The sequence below is a fragment of the Stigmatopora nigra genome, chromosome 18 (assembly GCF_051989575.1).
Source record: "Stigmatopora nigra isolate UIUO_SnigA chromosome 18, RoL_Snig_1.1, whole genome shotgun sequence".
Lineage (NCBI taxonomy): Eukaryota > Metazoa > Chordata > Actinopteri > Syngnathiformes > Syngnathidae > Stigmatopora > Stigmatopora nigra.
Window position 1 is genome coordinate 3723277 of NC_135525.1, and position 27765 is coordinate 3751041.

General features: G+C 37.0%; 1 protein-coding gene across 1 annotated transcript in view; it reads left to right on the plus strand.

Annotated features, from left to right (window-relative positions):
• dnah9 (dynein, axonemal, heavy chain 9) overlaps positions 1-27765 on the plus strand; it is a 126025-nt gene that overhangs the window by 56831 nt on the left and 41429 nt on the right. Inside the window, 20 exon segments of the mRNA XM_077739642.1 lie at positions 1129-1339; positions 1413-1540; positions 2140-2248; positions 4163-4310; positions 4883-5057; positions 5969-6142; positions 7094-7301; positions 7413-7578; positions 8449-8551; positions 9141-9380; positions 12154-12315; positions 13091-13287; positions 14577-14739; positions 15243-15366; positions 16382-16524; positions 18379-18540; positions 19481-19714; positions 25122-25202; positions 25745-25924; positions 26410-26640. Coding sequence (XP_077595768.1) covers positions 1129-1339; positions 1413-1540; positions 2140-2248; positions 4163-4310; positions 4883-5057; positions 5969-6142; positions 7094-7301; positions 7413-7578; positions 8449-8551; positions 9141-9380; positions 12154-12315; positions 13091-13287; positions 14577-14739; positions 15243-15366; positions 16382-16524; positions 18379-18540; positions 19481-19714; positions 25122-25202; positions 25745-25924; positions 26410-26640 — 3339 coding nt within the window.

Sequence of the window (27765 nt, forward strand, 5' to 3'; positions counted from 1 at the left end):
ATGTATGTATGTATGTATGTATGTATGTATGTATGTATGTATGTATGTATGTATGTATGTATGTATGTATGTATGTATGTATGTATGTATGTATGTATGTATGTATGTATGTATGTATGTATGTATGTATGTATGTATGTATGTATGTATGTATGTATGTATGTATGTATGTATGTATGTATGTATGTATGTATGTATGTATGTATGTATGTATGTATGTATGTATGTATGTATGTATGTATGTATGTATGTATGTATGTATGTATGTATGTATGTATGTATGTATGTATGTATGTATGTATGTATGTATGTATGTATGTATGTATGTATGTATGTATGTATGTATGTATGTATGTATGTATGTATGTATGTATGTATGTATGTATGTATGTATGTATGTATGTATGTATGTATGTATGTATGTATGTATGTATGTATGTATGTATGTATGTATGTATGTATGTATGTATGTATGTATGTATGTATGTATGTATGTATGTATGTATGTATGTATGTATGTATGTATGTATGTATGTATGTATGTATGTATGTATGTATGTATGTATGTATGTATGTATGTATGTATGTATGTATGTATGTATGTATGTATTACATTGTATATTAGTTGGTCAGCACATGCATAAGTACTTTAATTTACATTTTAAATTATATCAACAGATTGAATCTGTGGAAGGCAAGCTTTGCTGTTTGATGAAAATGCAATGAGTTTTCATATTCCAAAACATCTAGAAATTACTCCTAGAAATTGTATTAAACATCATTAACAAAGGAGTCACAGCATCAAGTTGTGCTATATTTAATATCGGTGGGAGTTCGGAATATAAGAAAATAAATGATAACGTGCAACTGTAAAATAATAATAATAATAATAATAATAATAATAATAATAATAATAATAATAATAATAATAATAATAATAATAAACTGGTAAAAAGCAAAGGTATAAGGCATATTCATGCAACAGAACAGAACTTTTATTCTTTTCATTTATAAAAGCAAAGTGTTATGTGAAGAGGAACAAAAATGAGAATCTGTCATTGTCAGTTTATTGATTCATTATTATACAATTAGAAAAATTTAAATATTTTATTCATTTTGTTGTGTTAGGTGGTGCAGTTAGAAGAGCTTTTGAATGTTCGTCACTCAGTGTTTGTGATTGGGAATGCTGGTACTGGGAAGAGCCAGGTGCTGAGGTCACTCCAAAAAACATATCAGAACACAAAACGTCGTCCTGTGTGGATGGATCTTAACCCAAAAGCTGTAACCAATGATGAGCTTTTTGGCATCATCAATCCATCAACAAGGGAGTGGAAAGACGGTGACTAGGGATTTTTGTGAAATCTGATGTTTAAAAGACGTTGACAGAAATATACATCTTTTGTATTTCCTAGGTCTTTTCTCTAGTATAATGCGGGAATTATCCAACATTAGTCACAATGGCCCAAAGTGGATTGTACTGGATGGAGACATTGACCCAATGTGGATTGAGTCACTCAACACAGTCATGGATGACAACAAGGTATGAAGTTAAACTGCCAAAGGTGTCAAGTTTACATGAATACAATGCTAGTTGTAGTATTTTATTTTATTATTCATTCTACTATTATCCATTCATTTTCCACACCGCTTATTCTCATAAAGGTCACAAGGTATGCTGGAACTTATCCCAGCCAACTAAGGGCACCATTCATGAAGTACACCCTGAAAATGTGTCCACACAAGCCCAGGGAAAACAGGCAAACGCCACACAAGAAGGTCAGGTTCTGGGATTGAACCCTCGATCTCAGAACTGTGAGGCAGACCTGCTAACAATTCTCATTTTATTTTTGTTCCCCAGGAAATGTACCATTGAGAATTAAAAACACTTTTTTTACAAAGGTTTAGGCTAAGTGACAGCATAGTTACAAATAGAACACAGTTAAAATGACATTCAAATGAAATAAAGCTAAAGGGGGTTAGTAGTAGTAGTAGTAGTAGCCATAATAGAAGTGCAATGGCAGTGAGAACATCTACAGTAATGCAAAACATAAGATTACACGCATCGCAGGTACAATGAAGATGTAGAGTATCTACTATGCTATCGGAACTGTAGAAAAAGAATATCTTTCCATGTCCCAGGTTCTGACCCTGGCCAGTAATGAACGAATCCCTCTGAACTCAACCATGAGACTATTATTTGAGATCAGCCATCTTCAGACTGCTACACCTGCGACGGTATCAAGAGCAGGTATGGGATATGATGGGTAAAATGTATTTCTTTAGAGTTGATATCTCAAGATATTACTGTAAAGGCAATCAATTCAATTACCCATCAAAGTGTTCAGCATTCCCTTTAAGGTATCTGGTGCCATCTATTGTTGTGAATAGGAATAATGTAAAGACTCCGAATGTAAGCCGACAACAACTTTTTCAGTCTTATTTAAATGCAAAAAAACATCATTTTATATGCGGGACTATGCTAAGAATGTCACGCAGTTTGGTGCGAGAGTAGTTCTGAAATAAGGGGTTCATTGCTCGTTGGATTCCGAATTTCCCGTGTGGTGTTTGGATGGATTCCATTCGTAGACTGCATTGTTTTTTTCCAGGCACACCGTTTTTTTCCCAATAATCCCAAGAGTCCCTGGAGAAAACTCAATCAAGCGTCTGGAGAACATGCAAACACCACACAGCAAGGTCCAAACAAGGGATTGAACCATTGATCTCATAATTCTGAGGCTGACAACCACCTGCCCACCCTGCTTCCTTATTTATTTACCATTTTGTACTTTTATTTCAATGACATGTTTACTATACACAGCTACTAGTAATCAAATAGAAAACTGACATTTGAAAAAGTTCTGGAAAGAATCACGATTGGACGGTATGAGAGGGAAAAAAAGTGATAATTTTTATGACAGATTGTCTAGCTCTAATAGGTCCTGGGGAAAAAAGGAAATCATGCATTTGTAATTGACGGTTCTCAGTCGTTATATAGTAAAGGACTGGGACAAAAAAACTAATTATTTTCTGACTTCAGTGACTTCATTTCAATCAATTAATTTACCTGCCACCCAAAACATTACTCTTATTCACCAATTCAGAGATACATTGTCTCACTCTTTGCACATTTTCAGCACTATTTTTTAAGCTAGGCCTGGGCGATATGACGTAAAAATGTTATCACAATTTGAAAAAAATATATCAGTCTATTGATAATCATCACAATAACTATCACATATTGTGTCTTTCAATTTTGAAACTTCAAGCTTCTGTGAAATAAATAAATTACTTTCCTCATTATTGAATGATGAAACTACATTAACTTACTTAAAATATATATAAAACGGGATTTTAAAAAGTGTTTTGTTCTGTTGTGCGAAAAAATATACGACAATTACCTTGTTATGAAAAGTAATGAATAATAAAACCTGCAGAAATTTTGACAAGCATCTTTAATTTTATTTATTTGCTCCAAATCAAAAGTTGCTGTGCGCAAATATTTAACAGGCATTGTAAAATAAAGAAATCCCTTCTGTTTCTTTTTTCTTTTTAGAAGGGAATATGTTGTAGAGCGCTTCCAAGGTTCTGGAATCTTGGTGTGCTGCACATGTTTTTCCCTCTCATCAGCACCCCCGTTTTTTTGGTGTTGGAGTGGTCTATTTGTAGTTTATATTTATTGAGTGTGTATTAATGCTATTAACAGAATGATTTGAAGATCATTACTGTTATTGCTGTATGGCCCATGTTCACTTGCAGTCTATCTAATGGGCAGAATATATAAAAAATGAGCATTTAAAAAGTTACATATGATGTTCATTAGGTGGCCAACTTTTCCCATACCGGGTCACACACTACTCAATTGTTTCAGTTGAACGAGCCCAACTGAAGCTTCACGAAATCATTTCATGAGAGATTCATTATCATTGTTTAAAAATGGTGTTTTAGTGATTCTTTTCATGGCAACTTGAATCCTAATCCCTCAAATTCCAAGAATAACCCTTTCTTAGTCATTTAGCCATGTGCAGTGTAAAAGTGAGTGCAATACAGTTTTAGTATCCTTGTTTTATTTAAACATACTATTATAGTGGATCATTTCATGGATTACATTGGTGTACTGTAAATGTCTATTCAAGCAAAACTTAATTTGCCTCACTGTCTTCAGGAATCCTTTACATAAACCCAGGAGAGCTAGGCTGGAACTCTTGGGTCTCCAGTTGGATTGACAGGAGAGAGGTGCAATCTGAGAGGGCTAACCTGACCATTTTCTTTGACAAGTACCTCCCTTCCTGCTTGGATGCCCTGAGATGGAGGTGATTTTTTTTCTTAAAGTAAACACGTGGCAGTATATTGTGTGCCTGAGTTGATATATCACGAAATCAAATCCCATACTGTGTATATGCGTACGTGACCACATAGTTTGATGTTCAATAACCAAATTTTTGAGACGAAAAGTCATACCATATTTAATTAAAAGATGCAGTCTCCATTGTGGGTGCCACTTATGTGTTTAACACATACATAAGGCGTAACATGCAAAGCATGTATTCACACTAAAACATGACACGCTTGCGTGCAAAATGCACTAGCATGCAAACATGGTCGTTGTGTATGTTCAAGGGTTCACACATTTTTATTGGCCAGATTCTAGCACATTTTTATAATTGGGCAAAAATAAAATATGATGTCATCCAACAAGTATGCCTTCGAAAATGTTCTATTAACCCGGATGCCAAAGTAATTTAATTTGAAAGGTCCAAAATAAGGTACAAAAATAACCCTTTCATTGTGTTTTTTTAGATGCCAATCGAAAACTATGTATGCATGACTTGAGTATTACATTGGATTTCAATCATGATGAAATATGGTCGTATTTCTTGTTCAGGTTTAAAAAGCTTATCCCGATCCCTGACCAGAGCATGGTGCAGATGCTTTGCCATTTGCTCGAATGTCTGCTGACTCCAGAAACTGTACCGCCAGACTCTGCGAAGGAACTCTATGAGCTTTATTTTGTTTTTGCTGCTGTCTGGGCTTTTGGGGGAGCCTTGTTCCGGGACCAGGTACTGCTCTTCCATCTAGACATATTTATATTTAAGTGGTTGGGGGAATCAATCAAATAATCAAACCTATTTTAGCTTTGATCCAACCCTCTACATGTGTATTGGATTGAATTGGATAACTTTATTCATCCCCTATTCTGGAAATTTTACTGTCACAGTAGCAAGAGGGTGAGAATTCAGATACAGGAAAGGCATTTTAGACATAAATAGATAGAGAGAAACCAAGCTACGCGACGGATGGGGCCGAGTTCGCAAAGGCCGCAGAACAACAAAGCACAAAGTACAAAGCAAAGCAAAGTATATGGGATCATTAAGAAACATTAAATCAGATCATTAAGACAGAAAAGCAGCAAAATCACAAAACAAGTAAGAGCAGACGGAGCTACCGCTACCGGCTGCCACTTGTGTGTAAAACTTCATATTCAATGTAGTTTTGATTTAAGATTAAATAAATGGCAGAAATATTTCAGAAAAGGAGAGCCTCATACATATAAGGTAAAAGAGAAAACCGCTCCCTCTTCAACAAATTTATTCTTTTTTATTTCACCATCACAGACTCATTTAAATGCTAATTGGTTTATTGACCGGAGACTTTAATGGAATACTGAAACAGAAGACCAAATAGTCTAGCAGGAAAAATGGAAGGCAAGAAACTGATAGTTAGATGGGGATCAGGTAACTGTAGTAACCTGTAGTCTATAGCCAATTCATTTAAGAAATGCTTCTATCTTTCCTATTTCTCTTTTTAATTTATGTGGCTGTGCCACATTTTTTTGATTGTATTTGTTGTGTGGTTTGTATTCACATATAATGTATTACAATATATGGGAATGTGAATACTACACATTAAATATAAGAAGCCATTTTAGGATATTGACTGATAGATACTCCATGTCTTGTTGTGAATGAAGATGGTTGACTACAGAGTGGAGTTCAGCAAGTGGTGGGTAGCAGAGTTCAAAACCATCAAGTTCCCATCTCAAGACACAGTGTTTGATTACTATGTTGACCCAGAGAGCAAAAAGTTTGAACCCTGGTCCAAATTGGTGCCCATGTTTGAGATGGATGTGAACACCCCGATTCAGGTATGGTAATACTACAAGACAACTCTATTTTGGTTTACATATGTTGGACAAAGTCTCCTTGTGCCCTGAGATCGGCTGGCCACCGATTCAGGGTGTCCCCAGCCTCTGGCCCGGAGTGAGGGTCTAGCACACCTATATATATATATACATATATATATTATTCTTTTTCCACAAACCTAACACTGGCAACAGGATCTGCAATCTGGTGCTTGGAAGCCAATTTAATGCTGGCCCAAACAAGGGCCATCCACAACACTCCTTATTCCAGGAAAGGTCACGAAAATCTGAAACCTCTCCCACTTGACTTTGGGTGAAATGTTACCTACGACCTCAGTCAGTCACAACGCAACTACCAAGATCGACAACTATTTGCAATTATGTTCAAACCATGACTCAGAAAAAATATTGTCCTCATGCCGCCAGTTGATAGTCAGGCCCTTGTACCATTACACCATCTGGTACTTGCTTTTTAGAAAATTAAATAGATAAATTCCTGGCAATGTGTTCACATATATAAACAACATTTCTAAAACCAGTGAACTGATTTTGGCTCACACAGTTGTTGCCACATTGGTGGACTTTTCCCCCATTCTTTCATGTGAACAACTGAGCCTTTTAAAGATTTTTGTTTTATACCTGATACCCAAACACTCACCTATTTTCAAATAACCTCTTAATCTATTGAAGGGGTTCAAATGGGTGAATTTTTGAGTCTTGTTTTTGCCCTTAATCAATCTTTTTGGAAAGAACTGAAGGCATCAAATTTAAATGGAGCAGGAATAATATCCTCAGTATGAACATTCCCTTGTATTCAAATGAGTATATATTAAAAAGTAGTACATTTAACATCCCAAATTCATTAGAATTTGAGTTTTTAACTATTAAATTAAATGTAAAATAATTAATCATTGCTTGAATTCTACACACAGTCAATGTGACTTTTCATTTCAGGCCTGTCTAGTTCACACAGCAGAGACCATCCGTGTCCGTTATTTCATGGACTGCCTACTGGAGCACCGTCGGCCCTTCATGCTCGTTGGCAATGCTGGCACTGGGAAGTCGCTCTTGGTTGGGGCTAAACTTGCATCACTCAACCCTGACGAATTTGTGGTTACAAATGTTCCTTTCAACTATTACACTACATCTGCAATGTTGCAAGGTTCAAACCTGTATTGTTTCATCCAGCGACACCTAAATCTTAGTTCCGATAATTATATGTAAATATAAAGTTTGACATTCATTACACTTGTATTATTTGTCTTCTGCATAGGTATAATGGAAAAGCCTCTTGAGAAAAAGGCAGGCCGCAGCTATGGTCCTCCTGGCAAGAAAAGATTGATTTACTTCATAGATGACTTGAATATGCCTGAGGTGGATGCATATGGCACAGTTCAACCTCACACACTAATACGTCAACATATGGACTACAACCACTGGTACAGCTCTTTTAATTTGATCCATAATATGTATGATAGAATATATATATATATATATATATATATATATATATATATATATATATATATATATATATATATATATATATATATATATATATATATATATATATATATATATATATATATATATATATATATATATATATATATATATATATATATATATATATATATATATATATATATATATATATATATATATATATATATATATACACACACACACACACACATATATTTATATATAAACTGGTATAACTTATTTATTTTTACGTTTTATTATGTTCACGAATCATCACATTGGCTAACTGGCTGTTTTCACATATATGAACACAGAAAGGTTCATTTCATAAGCGGCTGCTGGATGTATTATACTAAGTAAACCACAGAAACTGCGGTTGTTGTGAAAGCGAGTTCCTTTTCCAGGATTACGAAAGGTCGCTTCATTAGCTATATACAATATGATAAACACATGTGTAAGTCAAATGTAATGCGACACAGGTCTAGATAATGTTACTTTATCTGCATTTGTGGGACAATGCTGAGCATCGTTTTGCTGAATCAAAACTAAGCAGGATATGACTAATGTTGTATATGGGTAATCTATTAAAGTTACATAGGTTTTGTGATTCGGTGTAAGAACAAGTTTTTGTCATTGGCTAGAATAGAAATCATTGTTCAGCAAATAAAATATGACATCTTTGTTGACTTCATATGACTCAGAAATTGTTGATGACAAATATGGATTTTATTGGGGATATGTTGGGCTGTGCCTGGGAGGCTAAATGCAGTTTTGTCCAAAGGTAACTTTTAATTTACCTCACTGCTTCCCTAATCTCCTTAAAGGTATGACCGCAATAAACTACTTTTGAAAGAAATTCACCATGTTCAATACGTATCCTGTATGAACCCCACAGCTGGAGGTTTTACCATCAATCCGAGGCTACAGGTATTTTTACACAATGCCCTCACATTTTCAAAATTTCTTGAACATATTAGTTAGTATTGGGAATAACCGACAAAACAGGGAAGTTTTACTCTGTTTTATGATTTTTTTTTCAAAAATTATTTATTTATATTTATAATACTTAGCATAATTACCCTGAAATTAACAGGTGAACCCCACCTGCTGCCCAGGATTAATTGGGATAAATCCCATTACCTTTGCAACCCTCATGAGGATAAAGGCATAATTACAGAACATTTGGGCTGCAGCTTAACACAATTTCAAATCTTTCAAATCACTATTCTTTTTGAATGGAAACCTATTTGTTATTTTGCAGAAAAGTGTTGTTGTTTATTATTTAATCATTATTATGTAGGGTGGCCCAGCAGCTGAGTGGTTTGCACGTCGACCTCATGGTGGGGCACCTGGGTTCAAATCCAGGTTGGTCAACCTGTGTGCAGTTTGCATGTCCTCCCCAGGCTTGTGTGGGTTTTCTCCGGGTACTCCGGTTTCCTCCCACATTCCAAAGACATGCATTTGTTTTAACCTGCTTATTGTTTACATTTACATGTATAATGTATTTTTTCCACAGAGGCATTTCTCAGTTATTACCCTGTCATTCCCTGGAGACGATGCCCTTGCAACCATATACAGTTCAATTTTGTTGCAGCACTTGCAGAAAGATGGCTTCACAGCTGCCATACGGAATCACTGTCCCACCCTAGTCCATTTATCACTGGATCTCCATATGCGGGTTGCCTCTAACTTCCTTCCCACTGCAATCAAGTTCCACTACATCTTCAATCTCCGAGATTTATCCAATATATTCCAGGTAACACATTTTCCGTAAATACTCTTTTGGAAAGGGAGCTAACCGTGTGAGAAATCCTTTAGTGAAACAACCCTGGGTTAATCTAATCACTATATAATGTTAAAGGCCACGTTAAAAATCACTGACTTCTGTAAACTTATTCCACACTCTGTTTCTATGACTCCACTTCCCACATTGATACAGCCAAGCTATTTTTGCTAATTTTTCATTTAAATGATTATTTATTTAACAGCTTCACCCTGAAAGCTAGAAAAATAAGGCTGAAATGTACGATGGGATTCCACTCGCACGGGTATTACTGATGATTTAATGTATTTAAAGAATATAATATCGGCAAGAAAGCTCAACAAGGGAAGTGCTCTCAGGGCAATATTTAACTCAAAATATTCCACAGCTTCATGGAGGGCAGGCTTCATGATTTAACACACTCCATTGTATAATTAATGCCTCAAACCCTTTGGTTGGAGAAACTTCAATTTTCATAAATCCACCTGGGAATTGACGAATATAGCACTGAAGCCTTATTATGATAATATAATATATAGGCATACTATACTATAATCATTTAAAAGTCCCAATTAAAATGGGGTGATGTAAAAGCTGACATCATACTGCACTTAACGGTAGATGTTATACTATTATTTTTTCCCTGGGAAATGAGGAACAAAATGTAAACTTTCTATATATGCTCAGTAGTAGATTCCGCAAAACAGAGGATTTGGGTTCGCTTCCCCTACCTCGTGAGCAATTTACTGAAGCCCTCATGCTGAAAGAATAACCAATACCAGCAGGGTCACAAAGGACTGAACGAATCAACCGTTGTTGCAGGTGTCAAGGTAGAAAGTACTGGATTATATTTAAGATGACACTACAAAAAAAGTGACCACTTAAATGTATTGCTATTTTGTCAGTAGTTTTGCAGTTTGGTGTTTCAGATGACTGATATGTATGGAGAACTTTTTCTTGAGGGTAGAAAAATGTATTTTATTTGAGGCTGATCAGACACTAACTTCTGTTTAGTTATTTAACGTAAATTTCGGACTATAAGCCGCACTCCCACAACATTTCACAAGAAAGTTCTATTTGTTTAATGAACCACATTTGATTGTATTATGCTATATAAAGTACATCAGGAGACATGCACCTCATACGTCTGGACAAAAAACAAGGAATAGTTAGCTCCTTCGTCCTCATGTCGCATTGATACCTTATGTACCTCACTGTAGGCCGGTCAACATTTTGCGTGTATTAGTGAAGAAGACTCCAAGATACTTTCACTTCTTTATTTCCTTCTCTTATTCTGAGTTTACAATCATTAACGTAAATACTTTGAATTAATTAATACATAAACCACATTTTAGTTACAAATGAAGTGTACTGCAGCTCGAAGTAAACTTGATAGGCATCACCAATTCATCGTATTATTGTGACCTGATATCTGATCTATCTTTGAGAATTCCCAGTTAAGGCTAGGCTGAAATGAGAAGGTTTGTATTTGTCTGACAAAGAAATGGTCTTACTGTTTGATAGGTAAGTGATAACAATTGCTAGATTGACGGACAAATCCTCCAGCCATTACATTGTCGTTATTAAAATGAATTTTATCTGCAAACGAACTACCAAAGATATGTTTTTTAAGTCATCAAGTCTCAAGTAAAGTACACTGTCTTCAACTCCAAAGTCTAGTATCAAGAAATTTAGTTTTTGTTAAGTCAAGCCAGAATTAATCAAAACATTGACTCAGTGGCTGGATTCACCAATCTCATTTGTGCTGAACTCAGTAGCGGTCCATGCATTTTCTCGTAGGGCCTTCAACAAATCAATCCAACCCTCAAAAACTATGTTATGGCTATAAAACCTCGACTGCAGCTACAGCTGTGACACATAAAAAATAATCAATGCATAAAAATGGGGTAAAATCCACTTCCTAGCAGCATTTATTGATTAAATACAAATACTGGAGCTTTTCAGACATTACAACCGTACCAGGTGGGTGATTTCCCCGGGAAAAGACTGTGATGGACGTTTATGGCAAAATGGCATAAAGTGCACTAAAATGAGGTAAAATCCACTTCCTAGCAGCATTCAGTGATTAAATACAAACAATGGAGCTTTTCAGATATCAGAACCGGGCCCACAATTGAAATATTATTTAGGAATATAGCCGTATTTTGCTCACCAAAAATCCTTTTTAACTGTACACAATGTCCTGATATTTTTTTTAATTGAAGTGAAGTAGACAAGAATATTTTAAAAAGTGTTAAAAATATTAATTTTTTTTATACTTTTTACAAGCATACAACATTGTAAATATGGATATCCTTGTCAAAACTGTGATTCGCAGTCATCTCATGTCATCTTACACAGAAAAGCATTATTTGAGCATTTTTTTTGTGTCTTAATGCCACAATCTGAGTATTTTAACTTGGCTTAATTTATGTGATAATCCATCCAAACTTCAGTCTTTCATTATCTATATTATTACTCTCATATCCCTAAGAACTGCTGGAAGTTAGAAGTTAATTAGACCGTCGTATAAACAGTTTAGTTTGTTGCCAATGACAGCTCATTTTCATGTCATTGACCATTTTGTAATATCACTTATATTATCCAACTGTCTTTAAACGTCAGTACCGATAAAACATTCCGAATAAAAGATAAAACATGCTCTGATGCAACATCATTTACATAGTTGACATTCAATACATTTCTCAACATTTTGTCGTCAGAATCAGAATGAAACAGTAAACTCCCTTTCTACCTTCCTGCGCAGGGCATTCTCTTCAGTACTGCTGAGTGTCTGAAATCCCCTCTGGACTTGTTGAAAATCTACCTGCACGAGTCCAATCGTGTCTACAGAGACAAGCTTGTTGAGGAGAAGGACTTCCAGCTCTTTGATAAGCTGCAGGCAGACACGGTGAAAAAGTTCTTTGAGGTAAGTTTTTACAAAGTTCTGAAATGGAAAACAAGGGATGGGGGAGGTCATTAGGCTACCTGCTCTGCGGTTTGGACCTTGACATTGGTGAGCATCACCAAAGAAGAGAGATGGTTGAAAATAATGCTCATAAAATGGGTGGGTGTTGAGAGGAGAGAGCATTGTAGAGAATATTAATCAGAATGGTATGGGGGTCTGGCTGTCAGGGCTTGTGCTGTCAAGCCCAGCAAATTGGAAAACATTTTAATGGTTTTCTGTCTTCTGCTTGGTTCACAATGCTCCCTGGGTTCACAGCATGCACACAAGTCATACTCCAATAGGTAACTTGGCAGCATACTATATGTATATCCATACTTCCACAAATGTACACATTACCTGCAACATTTGTTAACTAACAAAAGTCTCATAGAACATTATGCGCCCTAGTTTCAAGTTCTTTTCATCCTGTGTACAATAAAACAACCGTTTAAAGACATTTTGGACAGGATGTACTAAGCCATTTTAGTGTAATGCAAATGCAGTTTCCAATAGAGTACAATATAGATGTGAATTGGAAACAAGGCTGCCTGCACATGATGTTGGCGGGGAAAAAATACCATACCTCTCCAGTGAAATATTCGGAATAGTTGCTGAAGTGAAAATGAAATAGGTCAACCTCTGTTCCACTGCGATATTCAGCTGTGCCCCTGTCTAAACTGTTTAACCATAACACTAATGTTATGCTGACAAGGGTCGTGTGTATATGTGCATGCCCATGTGTGACCTCCTCCCTAAGGACATGGCAGAAAGTCTGGAAAAAACCCAGAAAATGAACCTGTACTGCCACTTTGCCAACGGCCTTGGGGAGCCCCGGTATATGGCTGTGGAATCCTGGAGCAGTCTCAATAAAAACCTGCTGGAGGTACTGGACAGCTACAATGAAGTCAATGCCACACTCAACCTTGTGCTGTTTGAGGATGCCATGGCTCACATGTGAGTAGAACATTACAAATCTGAGGTATAATAAAAGAAGCTCCAAAAAAAAGATAGAGATTAAGTAGTTTTGTCATATTCCCAATTGTCTGTCGAAAAGACACCAGTTTTGCAGGTATTTTGAAATGAATAGGTCCATTTTGTTCTCCAGGCTGTCAAAAGCGGAGATATGAGACTGTCAGAGGTTATTTGCCATTGCTGACTAAAACATGACAAACTAAAATGTAGTTCTGTAACGACATTTGCGACTCAGAATCAGTGCCAACTTCAAAGATCAGCTCCCCGTAAACCGGCCTAAAATGAATCTCTGATTTGTTCTTTCACTGGCAATTGTTAGTTTTTTCACTTCACTATACCATAAATGGCTGTCAAAGTAACAATTGTGTTTATTGGCCTACCTTGTAGTGATTATCCATGGTAGTCCAGTGAATGGGTATTTCCTCAATTGATTGGAAAATTGCAGATTGTAATATTGGGCACACTTTTACTCCGGATACCCTTCTTGATGCAACCCTCACTCGCAGTAATCAAACCCACAAAGGCAGCGGGGAGTTCAGACCACTACGCGTTCAGACCACTACACGTTCAAATATGAGGAATGGAGTGTATTCTGAAACTTTCAAATTATGGCACTGTCTGTGATGAATCTTCTACATTGATAGGAGTTGTTTTGACTAACACATATGCTCATAAGAAATAGAAAAGGAATGCTTAAAACTTAAAGTAATACATCGTTTGTATGTGCCTGTGAATTGTGCTTTCTATGGAGTTAGATTGCTGCCACAATTCCATCAGCGTAATGTGATATATCGAAAACATAAAATGTGTTCCACAAGCATATACCGTTTTTGAAGCGTAGTTTGAAGGATAAAATTAATTCAACATGTTTTCCTGTCATTGCTAGTACCGTATTATTTTCTGTATAAAAATGGAACTTGGTGTTCACAAAGTTATTTTTCAAACTTGAGTTTTGAAAAGGAGGGAGTTATCTTATAATCAGGGTTGTCTTATATATGGGCCAATGTGGTATTTTCTCATCATTTTGAGGATTTTTTTAATAAAAAAAAGTGTAACTGTTCTTGAAAAACTTGCCTGGTTGACCCTAAACCTTTAAACGATAGTGTACATAGACAGTGGGAGTTGGTGCTAAAAGGGGAAAAGTAAATAACCTCATTGTTGCATTTTTCATTTTTCTTTTTGAATCAGATTGCTTTTACAAACAACACTGCCTTAACATTTTATCATCCACTCCAGCCCATTCATCTGCCTTTTTCTAACTCCACATGCAGCTGCCGTATAAATCGAATTCTGGAGTCTCCATGGGGTAACGCACTGCTGGTTGGAGTAGGCGGGAGTGGTAAGCAGAGTCTGACTCGATTGGCTGCTTTCATCTCTAATCTGGAGGTTTTCCAAATCACCTTGAGAAAGGGTTACAGTATCACAGACCTCAAAGTAAGTACAAAATGGTACAACAAATAGAAGTCAAAATTTAAATTTGACAGATGGAAATTTCATTGGCAGCAAAGGCTTGAACTCTGTATTGGAATAACAGAACAGAGCCATCGCTTGGTATGAATGGACTCTGCAATAAATTTAATCTATATATAAATATAAAGCTTTTATTTATTTATTTTAAGTGTTATAGTAATGTGTTAGATTATCTTAATCACTGACGTTATGTTTGGATCGATATCACTTTTAACGAAAAATTATCTCGCATATTTCAGTTTTAAGTCCAAATATTGTTTTAATTGCAGTATATTGATGTTTGACTTCATTTTTTTTAAAACTGGAGGAGTTTCTGCTTAATTTTTATATATGATCCCTCCAGTACCTGAACACTATAATAGAAATTAAAATGGCATCCTCACCATAAATGCTTACAGTCTTGTATTCCCTAGCTGCAGATTTTTGTTATGTGTAACCTCACCCACTCTTGTGTTTCTCTCACCCAGAGTGACCTGGCTTCACTCTACATCAAAGCTGGCGTGAAGAATATTGGCACGGTGCTCTTAATGACTGATGCCCAAGTGGCAGATGAGAGGTTTCTCGTTCTGGTCAACGATCTGTTGGCATCGGGTAACAGCAGGCTTCACTAATTACTGTCTGTCATGTTTTTTGCAAGAGGGGGAGACTTTAACTACATTACGTCACAGCCAACATAATTGTGGTGCGATTTCTCTAGCACAGTTCACAATATGGTACTGGGTGTCACAGCGAGCATATTTCATGTAAAAAAATGAAGCTGTGTATATATGGAGTAGTGTAGCTCAGTTTTGGTTCCCTAACTAAGAGGCTGTTGATCTGATTCCCTCCCCTGGTTACCTTGCCTGATACTGCGTCATCAGTAGGTGAATGAGAACATAGTGGAATATACAAGTGCAAGTCGTTACACACTGACAAACCGATCGTATGCAATGGTATCCACATCCAGGAGTCAAGTTGAGATTAGTTCCTCTTGGTATTCCACAATCAGACATATCAGGCCATTTAACAAAATTTAAGGATATATGCACATTTAGTGTTCTCATCTCTGTATTACTAGAATTCAGCTGCGGTCCGTGAATTTTCTAGCGACGCCTTCAGCTGTCTGAATCAATTCAACCCTCAAAAACTATTTTATGGCTATAACACCTCTATTGCAACTACAGATACGACACAAAAAAAAACATCAATAATAACCTCATGCAATTGACATATCATTTAGGAATATAACCATATTTTACTCACCAAAAATCCTTTTTACCTCTACACAATATCCATCCTCCTTTCTTTCCTCCTTCTTTTCTATCGCCATCGAAGCTAATGCTGGAAGTCGAGCCTATCCTGTTGTATCTCTGACAAACCTTTTTATTCGATTTAGTGCTGAAAATTTCCGTTCCCGGTTGCGACAGGCTTGCTTGCTTTGGAGTTTTCCGACCTTTCTTTTGACGTCCACCTTTTTTTTCTTGAAAAGTCCATCTTGAAAATGGCTTTCACAGTAAATGTGCAAAAAATCAATTAACACATTTGTATTTAAACAAAATAAAAAAAACACAAATACAATCCTCAATTAATATTTGTGTCTATAATACTAATCCTATTTTTATTCAAGGGGAGATTCCTGACTTGTTCCCAGACGATGAAGTGGAGAACATCATTGGCAGTGTGAGACCAGAGGTACGGGGCTCAGGATTGATGGATACAAGAGAAAACTGCTGGAAGTTCTTCATCGACCGGGTTCGCAGACAGCTCAAGGTGAACTAATCAGATACTCAGACACATACAGTATAAAGAGCTGTGTGTTCCGTTACTGTGCATTTCACAGCTAATGATCCAGAGAAAGTTGTTCTTAGTGACTCTCCTCAGGGAAGGAGGGAGAAAGTTTGCCGTTAATTTGTCTCTGAATCTGCCTCTCTGTTTGATCTCCATTGCCTACTAATATAACTTCAGCATGCTGCCTCTAACCTCACACTTAATTTATGATTGCAGCACAAAAACATTTTCATAGATAGGTAAATGGCTGGCTTTAAGATGAACATCTCCTAAGACAATTTCCCCTTAATGATCTTTCAGAATACTACTTTCAAATGTGGCGGTCTTTGTCATAAATCACTGGGAAAAGCTGCTGTTTTTCTGCGGATAATTTTATAAACGCTGAAGCATTTTGTTCTCCCTTGGGGACTGTGAATTCTAGAGGGGTTGCTTATCCTGTCAGTATTTCCATGCAGCCCCATCACCAGCCATATGCACCTCTATATCTCGCTCCTAGCTCTGTACACTGAGCTAGAGGGCTGAATAAATGAGGAAGGCAATCCCCAATTGACAGGCTCTATGTCTGTATTGACTGGACATGTAATAATGTGAAATGATCTGTATGAATACATGGAAGAGAAAGTCGAGTTTAGTGTTAGTAAGAATAACAAAATATAAGAAGTTTCTTTAGGGAAGACCGATTTGATGAGGACATAACTAGATAATATTCTACGCTTCGTCAGCTAGGTATATTTTGGGGAAGACTTTTTTGTAAGAGAAAGCGTGTATAGGAGTTAGAATATTATAGATTTTTATCATCCCAGCAAAATGTAAGGCAACATTATTTCCATACTGAAGGCCAGGCAAATTTATTTACTTAGCAAAATTTGACACATTGTATTCAATGTGCTTGACATCATAATAAAATCAGCAGAAAACAATTATATCATATGTGGATGATGTGATTGTCTGTCCAAGAGTCTTCGCATTTAAAGCAGTTATATTCACCTTCCGTCTAGTTTTTGCTAGGTTGGTAAATGAATGAAAAAAAATCAATCTAAGAAAAAGAAATGTAACCTGAAGGATCAAAATCAGCAAGACAAAGTTAAAAAAAGAGATAATGAAGAGATGGGAAAGTTCATTAATCAATTTTCCACGCCACTCATCCTCACAAGGGTCACGGGGATGTCAGGGTGTATCCCAGCCAACTATGGACAGATGGTGGGGGACACCCTGAATTAGCCAATTGCAGGGAACAAGGAGACGGACAACCATTCACACTCACACTCATACCGAGGGATGATTCTGAGTGTTCAACCAGGCTACCATGCATGTTTTTGGATGTGGGAGGAAACCAGAGTACCCAAAGAAAACCCACACCAACAAGGGAATAACATGCCAACTCCCCATGGAAAGGTCAATCGAACCCTCGATCTCAGAACTATGAGGCAGACGTGATCACCATTCTTCCACTGTGTCCCCCTATGCAGCCTACAATGTGTTAAACAAAAGTTTCATGTCAAATTTGTTCGCTGTTAGCTGAGTTGTTGATGATCAGAGAGTCCTTGAAGTTTGCCTGCTGTATGCTTTTTGAGCGTGATGAAGCACCTGGTTGGGCCTCAGAACAAGCCAGCTGTTAATCTCCAATCAGTCCTACATAGCCCAGAGCTCACCACAATTTTTTAATTCACAAGTCTGCCAGAGAGTCTATTTGCTTAATGATGTAGCTCCAATAATTTATTCTCTGTTTATCATTTTTTATGTTGATTGTAGTGAGTTCTAATCATTGGATGATGCAACCTCATACACAGTCTGTGCGTGTGTGTGTGTGTGTTTGTGCGCTTGTGTGTTTGGTAGGTGGCTTTGTGTTTTTCTCCAGTAGGCACTAAACTGAGAGTCCGCAGCAGGAAGTTCCCTGCCGTCATAAACTGCACTTCTATTGACTGGTTCCATGAATGGCCACAGGACGCACTGGAATCAGTCAGCCTCAGGTTCCTGCAAGAAGTGGACAACATTGAAGTAAAAACTGTTCACATTTCAGTGGTGGGCTGTGCATTTTACACCTAAGCCTTCAGTATTGCTCCCTCTGAATCAATCCAACCCTCAATAACATTTTTTATGGCTATAAAACTTTTATTGCAGCTGCAGCTGAAACACATAAATGAAAACATCAATAGTAACTTAATAAAATTGCAATATTATTTCGATAGACATAGCCACATTCTAGCAAAATGATTTTACTCACCAAAAAACATTTTAATTTTTAGATTAAATCTGTCCTCTTTTCATTCCTTAAAAAGATTTCAGATATGATGTCATACAGATTATCCTTGCATTTCAGTCATCACCCGAAATGAAAGCTCAAAGTGGAAGCAGCACTACCAGGGTAAAATAAATGAAAATAAGATGACAGATAGTTAATTCATTCCTTTTCTGAACCACTTTATCCTCGGTTGTGGGGGGTGCTGGAGCTTATCCCAGCTGACGTCAGGCCAGAGGCAGGGAGCACCCTGTATAGGTGGCCAGCCGATTGCAGGATATAAGTAGACGGAAAACCATCTACACCCACACTCATGCCTAGGGGAAATTTAGAGTGTCCAATCAGCCTACCATGCATGTTTTTGGAATGTAGGCGAACACCGGAGTACCTGGAGAAAACCCACGAAGGCCTAGGGAGAACATGCAAACTCCTCACAGGTGGACACACCTGAATTTGAACCCAGGACCCCAGAGCTGTGAGGCCGATAAGCACCCATCTGCCGCCTTACAGATAATTGAGAATTATTTAATAATTATTCATGGATAGTAAAATTAAAATCACTCTATAATTCAGATATTTTTTAGGCCAGGAGATAAGGCCTTGCACAACCTAACACCCCCACCACTGTCATATTGTAATACAAATGGATTTTGCTGTGTTTCTAAGGGACAATTGCATGTGTCTTTTCCTTGTCTGCAGCCACAAGTGAAGGAATCTGTCAGTAAATTCATGGCACATGTCCACATTAGTGTCAATCAGACCTCAAGGGAGTACATGGCCAATGAGAGGCGCTACAACTACACAACACCAAAATCTTTCCTGGAGCAGATTAAACTGTACCAATATCTGCTGGGCCAGATGAGTAAAGATTTAAGCAGTAAAATGGAGCGGCTGGAAAATGGACAACAGAAGCTTAACAGCACCACTGCGCAGGTATTGTTCATGCAGAGTTATTACAATTATTTCTCTTGTTTTGTGAAGCTTGTAATGGAGGTACATAACAACATGGCATTTTAGTGTATCTTTACGTGACCATTCTAGGGTGTAATCCGCCTTTCGCCCGATGTCAGGTGCGTTTGTACTCTTTTAGCTCCTGCATCCTAAAACCCTGAGGTGATATGCAGTATTAATGAGTGGAGTTTTTAAAATGACTAGTTGGTCTATTAAGGTGTGGCTTAACAAATGGCAGCGCCTGAATTTATTAAAGAGGCATTTGCCATTTCACTGATTTGACAAAATAGAACCGTTTTAATAAACTGTAATTTTTCAGTGTTTCTGTCCAAATATTACAATAACTTTTTTTATTGATAAGGTTAAGTTATTTTTTTAACTAGATCACGTGCCATAATCTTATTGCCAGGCAATCACTCTGGCATTTGACCAAAGCCGAGCAGATGGGCATCCAAGTGTGCCAGACTCAGTGCGACCATTAAAGCCTTTCAGGCTGGTTTTCTGCTGCCGCTGCTTAGTACAAAATTCTGGTTTTCCAGCACCAAAGGGTCACACAAGGGTCATTACATTACCCTCACTATGGTTGACCTATGGCATGAGGCACTCTTAAATGTAGATGTGAATAAGGAAAGAAGCTACCACTGTATTTTTCAATGCCATGTCACAGCCTGTAGACAGTACTTGTTTGGAACTAGTTTCATTCTTCTAGAAGCGGATGATCCAAAGCACACCTGCAATCATGTGAGAACTATTTAGGGAACAGGCAGCTGGTATTCGATCTGTAATGGAGTTGCCATCACAGCCTCCAGAGTTGAACCCCAATTATTTATTATGGGAGAAGCTTGATAAGACGTTACCTAAGAAGTGCCTTTCAAGCAATATAATTTAGTGTAGGGACTTTTCTTTTTTTGGATTTTCTTCAGATTAACAGCTGAAATGTCAAAAGTTTGTAATTATGTGATTTTTGCAAAAAATTATAAAAAAACGAAGTTTGAAGTAAAAAATAAGTAAAAAAAAATACAAACTTTTTTTTAACATTGTCAATATATTGTACTGTGTGTGATTGGTGATGTGGCATACACAACCATAAATTGGTTATAAATGGCTAATGAGTTCAACAATGGATGTCTAGCCTTTTAAAATTGTTCAGAAAGATTGTCCGTGTCCTCGTGCCCTGCGATCAGCTGGCCACCAATCCCCCCACCTCTGGTCAGGTGGGATAGGCTTCAGCACCCCCCGCGACCCTACTGAGGATAAAGCAGTTCAGAAATTATGATACAAGTTAAAATCACAGGTTCTAGGGAGACAAAACCACTGTCATGTTTTGATGGAATTTGATTTGAGTGTGTTTTTCTTGTGTGTCCTATCTGCATGATTGTATGGGTTTCACCTGCTGTGTCCTTTCTGACTCTTTCCCTTGTGTCAACCAGGTGTTTGTGATTGTCATCAACCCCTGTCTGTGTATTTAAACCATGTTTTTTATTTTTATTTTGTCAGTGCGGGATTATTTTTTGCCTGTGGGTATATTAGAGGAGTGGTAATATTTTCATTTTTTTTAAATGGAGGAGGGCTCTGGTATGCCCCCAGGATTGTGCCCCAGGCAGTCCCTCATACTGTCTGTCAAAAAAATGTCCCTGAGTTTCCATATAATAACATTGCGGGCATGCTGGAACATAAAATTTACAAAATAGGACCAATAGTTATGGGCTGCTGAGTAGTTAGCAATTCGGCCTCACAGTTCAAGTCGATGGTTCAATACCACATTGATCCTCACTATCTGGAGTTTGCATGTTCTCCCTGGGCTTGCATGTGTTTTGTCCAGGTATTCTGTGTTCCTCCCACATTCCAAAAACATGCATGGTAGGCTGTTTGAACACTCTAAATTTCCCCTAGGAATCAACGTGAGCACGAATGTTTGTCCATCTTCTTGTGCCCTGCAATTGGTTGGCCACCAATTCAGCCTCGAATGTAGTTAGCTGGGATATGCTCTGGCACCCAAGTCTTATGATAAACGGTTCAGAAAATGAATGACTGATTGAGCCTAATAATGTAGTCATTAAAATGTACCTGGCCCCTAAATAAATATAACAACTGACATTCAGATTATTAAAGACTTTTTAATTACTGTACCTTATCAAACACAAAAATGCAATGTGCAGAACTGAGAATACTTTATTGCATTAAAGAGCAAATAGGCAGATTTCAGTCATATTTCCTCATTCATTATGCGCTCTCTATAAATGATCTGGGGATAAAAAGGGCAATTTTTTGCATAAAAATAATACTGCAAAAAACAAAACCGAGATAAAAAGTTTTTTTTTGCGGCAGAAAACTATGAACCTTATCTTTCAAATGCACGTCAAACAAACACCTACATGCACAGTTCAGCCTTTCAACAATTACTGAAAAAAAATCTGTCAATCTACACAAAATCACACAAATTCAAAAATATGTAGATCTTGCACACTACAAAGATGTGTCATTGTGTTTAAATGCAGAGATCTCTATCTTTATGCCCCCCACGCACATGCACAATAGCATTTGTTAATGCGGACAGCTTCTAATTAGAGAGCAGATCTGTGCAAAAACATCCCCTATTTATGCACACTGTGCCTTTAGATGGATTCATACTACCATAAGCACTGTTATTTAACATTCAGTGCAGCACGTTGTGCAGCTCACCAGGGGCTGCCGTGGTCATGATAAATAAGGACCACGAGGGTTAAAAACAATCCTAAAAGGCTGTAGGGCATGGTGTGAGTGTATGATTCATCCAGTCTCTACAGGACCATTTTGGTGTTTTCTTTCTACATTTGTTTGAAGGTTGTGCTTTAGTTTATTCAACATTGAATTGTGTTTTTCCGCTTGCTCATTCTCTACAGTACAAAGTTACTACAAAACAAGCAACTGGGTACACTAATTGTGCAAGTTTTCATTGCAATAGTCAAACTAATATATTTTCATAAATGAATTCAGTATGTATCAACTATCCACTGTATAGCTCCACTATTCACTGTATAGCTCCATCCTCAACACTCTCTTCCCATTATATACTCACTATCTGTGCTCTGGATGAATCCAAACCATGAAAGTCTGCCTGTTCTAACTTCCTATCCAAAACATCTCATCTAGGCTCTTCTTCTGATTAAGTATTTTTTACCTTATGTCATTTATACCCCATACACCTCTGGTTTTTTTTAAAAATTTTTAGCAGAAATGTGTTGAATCCGTACATCCTCGCTGACGCTATGTGTTATAGATCTTGCCCTTCAGTCAAGCAGTCTCTTCTGTCAAATAAAACACCTTCCCGCCTGCTTGAAACATTTTCTTCACCTCCTTACCCCTGACCTTGACCCCAAGTACTTAAGTCTTCCACTTTTACTCTTTCCCCACTGTGTCCCAACTATTTCTACTCTGCTCTCTAATCTCTAATGCTCTTTTTTTCCTGATGCGTGCTGCCACCTGCTTCCTGCCTTCACTGCAGATCAAATTTTCAGCTACAAACTTTATAGGAGGATACCTATACCATCACTGCAAAGACACTCAGAGCTGAACCCTGATGCAGTCCCCCCACATAAAATAAACAAGCTTACATCAGTTGTGTTCTAATGCTTTTGATGTATCTTTCCAAGATGCAGCGGCTAAATGCTCTCCAGTTTGGTGTCATTGGTTATTTACTAACATCTGCGAGGCAAACTTTTTCCATAGTCGCCAGGATTGAATTACTCTCAGAAGGAAATGTGATATATCCATCACAACAGAATACAGTACAAGGAATTGAGAAATTAGAGTTAGTTGACGGCTTAAATTCTATAATAGTGCCCTATTAAAGAAAAACAACAACAACAAAATTAGCCTGCTCACATGTATTGAATCTCACACATTCAATGTTCCATGCACCAATTAGTTGGGACTGCTACCTCGTACAATCCTTACAACCCCTTGCTGTTTGTCCCTGCCTATTCATCATGCTGATGTCTCACTTGGCTCTTCTAATGTTTGACTGAATCCATTACATTGTACTGTCACAATCTGAAAAGCCTGTCTTGCCTAAGGTCTATTCACTATTTTTTTAATTAGCTTAAAGACAAGCATGAAAAACTGTTTTTATTTCCCTGCATTTTGATGAAGTCAGGTAGAAATGCAAACCCTATTTGTCGAGGAGTTATGAGGATTTTCTAATAGCCTTAAGGTCTCTTTATGGCTGTCCTGGATTTGACTGTTGCTGTATTATTGTGTGTGGAAATAGCATTTTAAATAGTATTTTATTCTAGATATGCATACCATTTGATCCTACCTATCCCTTTATCTTTTTAGACATAGTGGCCCTGGTATAAGCTTAAAGGTCACTTGCCTGGTGCTTGGCCAAATCTTGCAGGGCCCAAAATGTTTGTGATGCTCTTTTGTCCAGTTTGCCTAAAATGTCAAATCATCTTTGTTGCATTGCGAAATTTGACAAGATGTTAAGGTTTCTAAAATCTACAATAGTTCAATTCCATGAAACTTTGAATACAATAATGATACAACAAACAAACAAAAGACGAGGATTACTCTGCCAAAATATATCTATTCCGTATATATATATATATATATATATATATATATATATATATATATATATATATATATATATATATATATATATATATATATATATATATATATATATATATATATATATATATATATATAAAAATATAAATATATATGTGGATGTATACTTTGAGTTGTATGTATGTGTGAGTTAGCCATTGGTGGCATTTCTTAAGGTCAAGCCCCTTCTTCAACTTACCTGTGGTAAATACCATCTAAGAGCTTGTCACCCTAGGTTGCTTGTTCCCCTTCTTCTACATTCTCATGAGGCCTCTGCTACCTGACTCATTCACGTTGCATCTTATCTTTTAGGGTCAGTTCCTTAATATAATTGGATTGGATAACTTTATTTCTCCCGTATACAGGAAATATCGTTGCAGCAGTAGGAAGAAGGGGGGGAATGGTAGTGTATTCGATGTTTCACCGTGGACTGGAGACTTGACGCTCACTATTTTTCATCCTTCCTCTTTCTGCTTTGTTTATAAGGGTATTTTGGGGTATTTGAGTTGTGATAAATAAATTAATATTTCCACACGCTTTGTGGGTCTTAAAATTGTTCAGACCTTAAAATAGTCTTGAGAAACTGCTAACATTTTTGAATTAATATTTTTTTTCATGATGTTTCATGAAAAAAAATTCTTGTAATGTTTATCTTGGGCAAGCTGTACAGTACCAACCTTAAGATCCTGATATAATTGCCTACTTACTCACCCAGCATATCCGTTTTAGTTTGAGTATCAGCTGATCTGAACTTCCCAACCTATGTACTCTTTTTCATGTTCCATCATCTTGACAGGTTGATGACCTCAAGGCGAAGCTAGCAGCTCAAGAAGTAGTGCTAAAGCAGAAGAATGAGGACGCTGACAAGTTGATCCAGGCAAGAACAATTGTCCGCACTACTTAAGCGCATATCACTGATGTTGATATTTTCCCATTTGAAGATCATTTTCTTTCTTCCTATACATATAACAAGGGATATTTGTCCTGAAATAGTGTCCACTAACCCAAATTTCAAAAGGTTAAATGTGATTTTGTCAGTTTGTTTCTGACGACATAAGACACCGTGTTGTGCTACCTCAAAATTTTAGCTGCTTCGTTTTACAGCCAGTTCATTGGAAGTACTGTTAAAAAGATCTGCTCGTTTAGCCTAAAAGGATTTTCATACTGGATTGACTCTGAGATTAATGCACACATTTCTCAGACTACATTTTAGTAGTTCAAATAAATTTCACAGAACGTGAGACACATTCATCAGGTTTCCCTTGTCTCATGGATAAATAGTACAATAAATACACAACATACTTTAGTAAAATTGAATTGGTACTTAGCTGTTGGGTGGCTCAATGTATTTTTTAGGTCTCAAACCCCACATTAAAAACACATGGAATACCATGCTTAATAAAATGTGTCGGCCATCAGGTGGTTGGAGTCGAATCTGAGAAGGTGTCCAAGGAGAAAGCAGTGGCTGATGAGGAAGAGAAAAAGGTGGAGGCCATGGCTATTGTGGTCCGTGGCAAACAAAAAGATTGTGAAGAGGACTTGGCTGAGACTGAACCAGCTCTCGTTGCTGCCCAGGATGCACTTAACACTCTTAATAAAGTGGGTCACTCTTTTATCATTCATTGGGTCTTTCCAATATTTCTCTATACTTCAGTGTGAGTTTTCATTTTCAATCTTTGCTTTTGGTTTAAATCATTTAGGTTTTATGTTGGGATTAAATACTAATCAATTTTATTTTAGCTAAAATAATCTATCCTTTATGCTCTGCGGGAATTTTAGTTCATCCCCTGAAACCCATATAGGTTTATGTGCCGCCTGTGGGAATTTTAAAAACAGCCCTTACATTTAAAAGGTTCTCTCTATTCAAACAACCAGAACAGACAGTTCAATCAGAGCTCTCCAATGCTCCCTAAAATGTACTAATTTGAATTCTCTGTTGTCTTCTCAAAGTCAGTGCAGGTTAATCTCTTTCTTTTCTCAAACCTTTCCCTTTTCACATCCCTCATATTTTCCCACTGCAAACCATTCCAAAATGCATTCCTCTTTAATTGTATACAGATTACCTTTATTTTTTCTCACTTTAGAACAACCTGACAGAGTTAAAGTCATTTGGCTCTCCAGTCGCAGCAGTTACCAATGTCACAGCGGCCGTCATGGTCTTAATGTCGCCTGGCGGCAAAGTCCCAAAGGATCGTAGTTGGAAAGCCGCAAAGCTGATGATGGCAAAAGTGGACGCTTTTCTTGATTCCCTTATTAATTTCCAAAAGGAAAACATCCCTGAAGCGTGTCTAAAAGCTATTCAGCCTTACTTGCAGGTGAGTAAATATTTGGTTGCGCTTGCCTTTTGGCATAGCTAATTGTTAAAAATGGTTTTAGTACTTCCACTTAATTGATTTACATATCATATCAAATTCCCAAGCATTAAACTAAATAAGGTGAATCAATTCCACACAAAATTACTGGATATCACATTGCACAGTCACAAATATAATTTAAATAGATTTGTTCAATACAGTATTTAATACTCATTAATATTCCATTTCGCTTATCCTCACATTGGTCACTGGGGTGCTGGAGTCTATCCTAGCCCTAAATTGCCAATTGCAAGCCACAGAGAGTCAAACCACCATGCAGGCTCACATTCATACCAATGGACAATTTAGAGTGTTCACCCAGTCTGGTATGCATACTTTTGATACGTGGGTGGAAACAGTAGTACCCAGAGAATATCCATGCAGCCCCGGGAAGAACATTCAAACTGCACACATGAACTAAACAAAGATTGAATCATCAATCTCAGAACTGTGAGGTGGACCAGATAACCAGTTGTTCAGCGTACTACCTATATCTAATTTTATTCTAATAATTCTGTGATTGGCTGGTAACCAATTCAGGGTGCACCCTACCTGCTTCTCATAAGGAGTTGGGATAGGTTCCCGTACCCCCACAATCCATTTGAATATATGAGTGGTATGGGAAATAAAATTTGAAGGTATTCTCTCTCTTAAAAGCACACTATATAATATTTTAACTTTAAAGAAGCAGTATCTAATTGGTTTTAATTACACTGCCCGATGGTACGTACCTTGTTTACCTTCTTTAGTCTGTTATATTTGTAAAACTCTCAGTTACCACGATAATGGATTCTCATATTAATATCCTGTGTTGTATGCATTATTCCTGTAAAGTCTTTCATATTATAAAGGGGTAAGACAATCACAGATTTAAGTTTAGGACATTCTCTAAACAAAGATTATATATTTAATTTTTCGAATGTGGTTGCTGCTTCAATTTCCTTGAACCTAATTGGATATTGGATATTTAATAGAGTTTGGAACTAGGCAACTTAATAATTAATGGGCCACTAATATCCAATCTAGATAATTTAGCCAGTTGTTTGAGATGTTTTGAAGAAAATACTGCCCCTATATTCAAACTCA